At 35.7% G+C, this 8,491-nt stretch overlaps 2 protein-coding genes across 3 annotated transcripts; one reads left to right on the top strand and one right to left on the bottom strand.

The window, feature by feature from the left end:
- The first annotated feature begins 268 nt into the window (after window positions 1-268).
- Window positions 269-2,473, top strand: LOC145118698 (LOW PSII ACCUMULATION protein (DUF1995)). Its single transcript, XM_079054384.1, has 9 exons — window positions 269-441; window positions 639-785; window positions 897-944; window positions 1,047-1,086; window positions 1,187-1,287; window positions 1,381-1,573; window positions 1,655-1,753; window positions 1,864-1,981; window positions 2,111-2,473. Exons 1-9 carry the CDS (start codon window positions 370-372, stop codon window positions 2,232-2,234), a joined length of 942 nt encoding a protein of 313 aa, XP_078910510.1. The 5' UTR covers window positions 269-369; the 3' UTR covers window positions 2,235-2,473.
- Window positions 2,474-3,018: 545 nt separating this feature from the next.
- LOC145120562 (uncharacterized) lies at window positions 3,019-8,491 on the bottom strand. Of its 2 annotated transcripts, none has more exons than XM_079056368.1 (9): window positions 7,381-8,491; window positions 7,203-7,250; window positions 5,171-7,063; window positions 4,929-5,072; window positions 4,733-4,830; window positions 4,232-4,601; window positions 3,915-4,121; window positions 3,612-3,727; window positions 3,019-3,525 (listed from the first exon to the last, which is right to left on the bottom strand). In XM_079056368.1, exons 1-9 carry the CDS (start codon window positions 8,365-8,367, stop codon window positions 3,123-3,125), a joined length of 4,266 nt encoding a protein of 1,421 aa, XP_078912494.1. In that variant the 5' UTR covers window positions 8,368-8,491; the 3' UTR covers window positions 3,019-3,122. The 2 variants fall into 2 exon arrangements, with proteins under 2 accessions (XP_078912494.1, XP_078912495.1); XM_079056369.1 differs by having other exon boundaries at window positions 3,019-3,519.

The raw sequence follows: 8,491 nt of genomic DNA, 5'->3' as shown, positions 1-8,491 counted from the left end.
CAAATTTAGTATTCCTAACTTCCAACAATAATACAGGGACCAATTCTGCCAAAAAAATAGGAAGTTTAATGGAACACAAACAAAAGGACAAAACCTGGACAAAATATCCCAACTTTACTATTTCTTTCTTCCACAACTTTAATATATATATATATATATAATAATGACAAACTCTCTGACTTTTTAAAGATTTGAACCTTTGAACAAATAAAATATAAAATGAATACCATCAGCCGCCCGAAGACCAGAGCAAACATCCGGTTTAATAGGTTTCCGGACCGTTCGTATTTGAACTACTGAGCTGGAAAAACTCGGTTCAGCGGCCCTTTGTAGACCTCTTCCTTACCCACAAATTTTCTTGGTTTCAAAATGCCGTTATCCACTATCCCAACTGCATTCAGCTTACCAACTGCTGTCCCTTCTGTTCTTCAACACAAGCAGGTACATCAATGTTCATCCTGTCCACATATCCTCTTGATTGTTCCTAATTTCCCCGTAATGCACAAAACCAGGCGATTTTATCTACTAACTTAGCCATTCTAGGGCATTTTCATCTCCGCTTTTGATTTTATAGATTGTCGATAAGTAAGTTGGAGCATATTGGATAAATAAGCTAAACTTTAGAAGCTAACTTGCAGGTGAATTTGAATTCGAACTTCGGGGGCTCAAGAAGAGTGGCGATGAACAAGATTGGTAGAGATGTTGAGTTTGGTGTTAGGTCAGTTTCTTCTTCGATTCCGTTTGATGTGCCGTTTCCTGGTGATTATGAAGAACTTCTTGATCAGGTTGGAATGATGGATTTGAACAATAGTGCTTGAAATTTGTTTGTTTTTTTGACATAGATCCATAACAACAATTTAGTATCTAGAATTTGAATTTAAATCTGCGATTAACAGGCAAAAGAAGCAACTCAGGTAGCTTTGAATGATGGAATACAGTTGATGGTGAGTTAGTTCATTACTTATTCTTATTTATGGATGGAAGATGCAAAAAATTACATGTCTATAGTTTCTATAGAGTTTGTACTCCACAACTTTCAACCTCAGGAGATTGAGTTTCCAACTGCTGGGCTGGAATCCGTGCCAGGTTTTTTCTTATTCAACAGCTCCTCTTTGTATTTTTTTATTATTTAATTTTCAATTCATGTCCATTAGTGTGACTATTGAGCTTAAATTATATATGTTAGGCGATGGTGAAGGTGGTATTGAAATGACTGGAAGTATGCAATTGATTCGTGAATTTTGTGACCTTCTTGTAGTACCAGAAAAGGCTACAAAAACCAGAATAGTATGTAAATAAACAGTCTATGTAATTCTAATATCTGTTTCACCATATTTTATTATATATATACGTTGGAAACTGATGCACCAAAACTTGCAGTTTTTCCCAGAGGCTAATGAAGTTCAATTTGCAAGAAAATCAGTATTCGGAGGTGCTTCTTTCAAGTTGGATTATCTAACAAAGCCCTCATTTTTTCAAGATTTTGGTATTGTTGAAAAGGTTAAAATGGTTGATCGTGTTAAGGAAGAAGATGAACTGTTTATAGTCGGCTATCCTTATTTCAATGTCAATGGTATTTTATTTTTCTTCCATTGTAAATTTAGCTGCTTTTTTAGCAGAAGGTATTTTAAGCTGCCATAATTTTTGAACACAGAAATGCTTGTTGTGGAAGAGCTTTACAGGGAAGCAGTGGCATCCACTGCTAGGCAGATGATCATATTCAATGGGGAACTTGATCGTATCAGATCAGGCTGTATCCTTGGCTTTCTAATTCTTAGGGTTATTTCTTAAAAGCTTACTAGCTTAGAAGATTGATAACTATTTTTTTTTGTTGCTGTTGTTGTCCTTGAGATTAAAAACAAGATTACCCATCATTCTTCTATCCAAAACTTGCTCAACTTTCCAAGACTCTTTTTCCTGTGATGGAAACTGTGTATTACATCCATAATTTCAAAGGTCGCAATGGGGGAGCCCTTTTCAGGTTTGCAGCAAATGATAATATCTTGGCCCACAATAGAGATTCCTTACAAAACCTTCAAATTATATAATTGATTACTTGTTGTTTTTCATCACCCTGAAGCACATTTTTTTATTATAAAAATCCAATTAGGTGTTACCCTGGCCCATGGAAAGTGCTAAGGAGATTGGGAAGTCGATATGTGTGTGTGCATCAACAGGAAGAGATGCCAACCCTCAAGGAGGTTGCTTTGGATATTCTTCCCTCAGCAGCTTAATTAAAAGATATAAGCTAAGTTAGTTTGCATATGTCAAACTCTGGAAATCCTTCATGCTTGTAGAGATCTTTTGAATGATTTTAATTTGTGAAATTTCAATTGCTTATGGCTGCAGTCCTCTTGTGGCCCCGCTTTCACCTTCTTCATGATTCATACATCGGTTCACTGGTTTAATTATATGCTATAAGCCACTGTTTGTTGTTTGTTTAATCAAGTCAGTTTTTCATAGTTTCTTACAATCAGATCATTGTTGTTTGTTTGTTTAACTTGGAACCTGATAAATATATCCGTGGCTTATTGGAACTCAATCTGTGACTATCCTATCCTTGTATTTAATCTTAAAAACAAAATATTTGTTACACCACTTCAATCAGTACAAAATGCAAAAATCAGTGAGTTTTGAGGGACTTGTATGTAGGTGATTCATCCATAATTAGGGATCATCACCCAGAATCATGCCTGAGTGAACCATTTTAAGACAAATCACAAATCTGAATCAATTGATAGGAGTGTATATGCAAATGTAAGCTTTCCATGAATGGAGTTGTTGAACCAATTTACTGCAAGAACAATATTTTCTTAACCATTCTGGAAAAATATGGAAAGTTGGTGGGCAAAATTAACCTTTTCCTTCTTTTTATGTTAGGAAACGTTGGTATACTCTTTTCATTCTTTTTCTTTCTGGTCTTATTTTGGATATTGTAGTTCTATGACTTGTAGTTCCATAAAAAAAAAAAATCTTGTCTTATACTGATATGTAATCAAATTCAAACGACAAAAAAAATGATCTCTTAAAGACCCATGCACAATTAGAGCAATTAGAGTGTTGGTTGATACAATAGTAATAGTAAGAAATGAATAAAAAAATGTTGTTACATAAATTGTGTTCTATATTGGACGAAACTCAATGCCACAAACCATGAGACCAGCCATGGTACCTTCAAAACTTATGAGTTTCAAATCCATAGGAATAGAATCAGAATCATCAGAGATGGTTTCCCACACTATGACCTCCATCCACCCATCTTCCCTCTGTTTTGGAATCCATTTAATTTTATCCAAGTCCACTATGTTTGGGGATCTGAAAGAAATAATTTTGGTTCTTTCCTTTTTGTAAGGTAGTAAATCCCTTGCTTTCACTGGACATTTGAGCCCACCACAATTTTCTGAAAGCTTGAACACAAGGAAACAAGCATAGGCCGTATCTGATGAGAGCATTTGTGTTTCAATGTCACATTTGATATGTAATTCATGGCAAGAGAGAATCTCAACATATTCTCCAAATCTGCACCTATATATTAAGTCATCATGTAATTGCATCATTCCGTCAAAGATCAAATAAAGATGAGTTTATGATATTTGACTCAAAAAGCAAACCTGAATTGGGCTTCAAGTTTTATTTTGTAGGACTTCACATCTGAATGGTCATATATAACAGCTTTTGCGGGTAGCATATGGCATTTCTTCCGGTTCTCTTTGCTTAGTGAAAATATCTGTTCATCATAGAGTTTCAAATTTGCATTATCCAACCGGAAGAATTTTATATATAATACATATATATATATATATATATATATATATATATATATATATATATATATATATATATATATATATATATGATCAAAATTTGTGGTGTTCCCTACTTTCGGTAAATTAAAAACAAAAAAAGAATCAAACCTTTTCACCCTTGTCAATAAGAATTCCTTTGAAAAGAAGGTTGTGGAGCTCCTCTTTGGAGGAGCTTCGGATATTGTTTTCAGACCGGTTGATTATTTCTTGACAATAATCAATTGTCATTTGTTCAACCAAATCCATGTTTGACATTGGTTTCAAGGGTCCTATGTTTCTTTCATAATTTAATTCTTCATTACTATTAGTATCCACCTGCATACAATGGCATGACTATGTCAATATAGCATATAATTTGTTCATCTTCTCCTTACATACATATACATACATACATACATGCACGATGCACACATTCTTTGACTTACATGGTGAATGGCCTGAAACTCTATGCCTTCAACAAAGATTCCCCCACTTCCACAATGATAACGAGAAAAGCTCTCTAAAAGAACATCAAATTCAATCGCACTTTCCTTATCATTATTCCAAAATCGAAACAGTTCAATTGTAAGCCAATTGCTTCCAGTTTTCCACTCTGCAAAATATGCATTTAAAGTTTCATCTGACTTCTTGTATTTTAGGTTCACATATAATGGTCGACTAGAAACCTTTCTTCGATCACAAAACTTGAACACTAGGTAAGCTCTATACATGACCCCAGGGGTTAAAAATTGAGTTTTTATGTTGATTCGGATGTTGAGATTTGAGAGATCTGGTATCTTTGCAACCTTTGCAAACCTACACAGATATATTACAACATTAAAGACCCTATATTATAATAAGTGTATTGATCGAATGTTCAACTGCAATTAACCTCTTCATAGGAAATGAAATAAAGTCGGAACCTCATGAATGAGAAAAAGAGAGACCTTGATTTTCGTATAGATCTCCACTTCACATTTTTGTAAGAAAACTTTGTCGCTGAGATCACTACATTTTTCACTCCATCCATGCTTATTGAAAACCACTGTTACAAAATAAGACCATCAAAAGTGGTAAAAGAATGAGAGAGAAAGTTGATTGTTTATGGATCGCATACAACAGAAATGGTTAAGATTGAATCACCAGTTTTTCATTGGGAATGAGAATTCCTGAAGAAAGGAGGGAATGGAGATCCTTCTTGGAGCTTATATTTGATACCAGATAATTGGACACATGGATTATTTTCTCATAATCTCTAGGCAGCTTTTGCTCCCATTCCCACTCATCCTGTGTATAGGTGAAACATTAACACATCAGAACTACAAACAGTTAAAGCTTGGACTTGATCATGAACAAAATTTCATCATGAAAATGAAGGAACTTACTTGACATTCGAAGGCTTTCTCAAGTTCTTTTACAACCTCAGCCATTGTTGGACGTTCCTCTAGCCTTTCTTGCAAACATTCATAGGCAATTGTTGAAAAAACAACTAAAGATTTCACATCAATTTTTCCCTTCATATCATGAAAGATAATATCTTCCAATCGTTTGTTTTGGAAGCATTGTGCAGCCAACTGTGAAAGAAATATCACTCGATCATCTTCACCTCCATGGAGTGACTGTTTCTTATCAATATTTTGTGTTTCAATTGCCAATCTCCCTGATAAGATTTCAAATAAAACCACACCAAACGAATAGACATCCGATTTCTGGGTTAAATTGCCTGTGGTTGCATATAGTGGATCATAATAACCTAATGTCCCTACACCTTTGGGTATGATAAAATCAGAAATAACAGCTTTCCAGTCATGATTTAGTAGAATGATACTGCTTTTTATGTCTCCATGAACTGAATATTGGGTATCAGCACCACTATGAATGTGAGCTAGCCCATGTGCAGCATCAATGCATATCTTTAGGCGTTGTTTCCATGTTAGACTTGTGTTTTTCACATGCCTTTTCAGACTTCCATTAACCATATGCTCAAAAACAACAATCCTCTCACCTGCCTCTTCACAAAATCCTAAAAGAGGAATGATATTCTTGTGGCTATAACTATAAAGCATTGTGATCTCTTTATAAAATTGGTTTCCATTTGAAGTAACTATAGGATTAAGCCGCTTTACAATAACAGCATGGTGTCCCTTGGAATGAGAAAGTTCTCCTCTATACACAGTGTGATGTACTCCTTGCTCCGTTACATCACTAAAGTCATTTGTAGCAAATCTAATTGCATCAAGAGAAGTTCTTAGCCTCTCCACCCCTTTTACATGAGATTTTAATGCTTTTTCAAGTTCTTCCACCACTTCAGGCATTGATGGGCGATCATCTCGATTTTCTTGCAAGCATTTATATGCAATTATTGCAAATATAACTACTGAATCCGGACAGATTTCGTCATCAAAAGTGGAAGAAGAACCTTTTTCAAATTCTTTCTTTAACTTAGGATCAAGAATCTCAATGATCTTATTCTGTTCGAAGCAACGTTTAGCCATGTGGGGTAAAAATTCTGGGTCATCTTTGGATCTTGGAAAATAAGCCAACCTTCCACTTAATATTTCAACTAAAACCACTCCAAATGAATACACATCTGACCCCTTTGTTAACATACCTGTCTTGTGATATTGTGGATCAACATACTCAAGTGTTCCTGCAACTTGAGTCATTACAAAGGTGGCTTGTAAATTAGCAGGCCCGATTCTTGATAACCCAAAGTCACTGATCTTCCCCACCCAATTTCGATCCAACAAAATGTTTGAGCTCTTTATATCACGGTGTATAATCCTATGATACTCTCCAACACCGTTATGAAGAAATTCAAGTCCATGTGCAGCATCAAGACAAATTTGAAGACGTTGTGCCCATGTATGATTGTTCCTACAAACATACTTATCAAGGCTTCCATTTGAGGCATACTCTGAGATAAGAATACGCTCATGACCTTCATCACAGAAGCCAACAAGTTTGACAAGATTTTGGTGCTTAAAATAAGGAAGCACTGAGATTTCTTGTAGGAACTCTGCAGTTCCTTGTCCGTATCTACGATCTAATCGCTTAATGGCAACTGTGCTTTTTCTTCTTTCGAAGCCTGAGAGTTCAATCATAGAAACTTCGCGATATACGTTTTCTTTGATGTATTTTTGTACATCAAAATGGAAGAGATCTGCTTTATACACTTTCCCATATCCACCACGTCCTATTAGAAAATCATCATGAAAATCACGAGTTGCTAACTTTATCTGTTCTAATGGAATTTTCATGTGTTCCAAGTTTTTCACCTGCACAATTGTCATGAAAAAGTTATATGCTCTTGTATGTTTGTATGTATGCATGCATGTGTGTATGTTTCATATACAACATTTGAACAAATTTTCCAGGAGTTCCTGCCATTGTATATAGAATCATAAGTTTCATTACCTTGTAGCAATCTTCGTCTTCTGGTTTTCCTTTCAAACTTTGTGCAACCTAACATTTACACCAGCCATACACAAATAAGATCAATTAAAGATGTGAACTGATGACTAGGACAGATAAATATTGGTGGGCACAATGTGAACCTAAGATTGTGATGAATAAATGAATAAATGCAACTTACTTGTTGAAGAGCCAATGCATTCTCAAATTCCTGTTGAAGTCTCAAGACTTGTTCAAGTTTTTGCACAATTTGAATCATTGATGGGCGTTGCCATCGACTGTTTGCCACACATTGATATGCAATAGCTGAAAAAGCCTCTAAGGAATCCAGGTTCATCTGTTCCCTTAGAATGGGATCTATGATCTCATTCAATTTCCCCTCCTCATAGCGCTCACAAGCCAATGGACCCAGAAATTGTTTCTCATCTTCACTTGTCTCATATACTAATCTTCCACATAAGACTTCAAACAACACCACCCCAAAGGAGTATACATCTGATTCTTTTGTTATAATCCCAGTTTTCAAGAACATCGGATCCACATACCCATTTGCACCAAAACCATCACTAATGATCTGAAGCATAGGATCCATCATGGAGAGGCCCAAACCACCTATCTTTGGTTGCCAATTTGTGTCTAATAGAATGGTTCTGCTCCTAATGTCACGGTGAAGAACACTATGGCCTTCAAGACCATTGTGAAGATAATTCAACCCATGAGCTGCACCAAGGCAAATTTGGATGCGATTCATCCAATTCAGCTTTGCACTACTTAGATAGTTATCCAGGCTTCCGTATGCAACGAACTTCTCAACAAGGATCTTCTCATCATGTTCATCACAGAAGCCAATAAAGGAGACGATATTTACATGTTTGTATGAAGAAAGCACTTTGATCTCATTTAAGAAATGGGTTACTCCATGGTTAAATCTCCGATCAACCCGCTTTGCTGCAATCTTGATAGGCGTTCTTGAGTGTTTGTGTATAAGCTCTCCCATGTACACCATCCCGTAACCACCCAGTCCGATGACATTTTCAGGACCAAAATTGTTGGTTGCCTGTTTTATATCTTCAAATGGAATTCTAAACTGATCTAGTTTTTGGAGGATTCTGATGTCATCTGGTTTTTGGAGGATTCTGATGTCATCTGGTTTTTGGAGGATCGACATGACGATTCAAATTGGTAGCCAAATTACAGAAGGTATTGTAATTTGTAAGTAAAAGTGAAGTTGTGTTGTGGATAAACTAAAGTGAAGAGACTGTTGATGAGGGTCATGAACACACATTTAGATA

The sequence above is a fragment of the Lactuca virosa genome, chromosome 6, assembly GCF_052849685.1.
Source record: "Lactuca virosa cultivar CGN04683 chromosome 6, Lactuca_virosa_CGN04683_v6, whole genome shotgun sequence".
Classification (NCBI taxonomy): domain Eukaryota; kingdom Viridiplantae; phylum Streptophyta; class Magnoliopsida; order Asterales; family Asteraceae; genus Lactuca; species Lactuca virosa.
The sequence above is the reverse complement of the archived record's forward strand: the minus strand, read 5'-3'. Positions and strand labels throughout refer to the sequence as shown.

Bases quoted from the DNA above. Each gene is read 5' to 3' on its own strand.
- LOC145118698 (XM_079054384.1), top strand. From the start codon at position 370: ATGCCGTTATCCACTATCCCAACTGCATTCAGCTTACCAACTGCTGTC. The intron at 945-1,046 runs GTGAGTTAGTTC...TTTCAACCTCAG, and splicing joins ATGATGGAATACAGTTGATG to GAGATTGAGTTTCCAACTGC. The intron at 1,982-2,110 runs GTTTGCAGCAAA...AAATCCAATTAG, and splicing joins AATGGGGGAGCCCTTTTCAG to GTGTTACCCTGGCCCATGGA.
- LOC145120562 (XM_079056368.1), bottom strand. From the start codon at position 8,367: ATGTCGATCCTCCAAAAACCAGATGACATCAGAATCCTCCAAAAACCA. The intron at 7,064-7,202 runs GTAATGAAACTT...ACAATTGTGCAG, and splicing joins AAGACGAAGATTGCTACAAG to GTGAAAAACTTGGAACACAT. The intron at 3,728-3,914 runs GTTTGATTCTTT...TATGATGAACAG, and splicing joins TTATTGACAAGGGTGAAAAG to ATATTTTCACTAAGCAAAGA.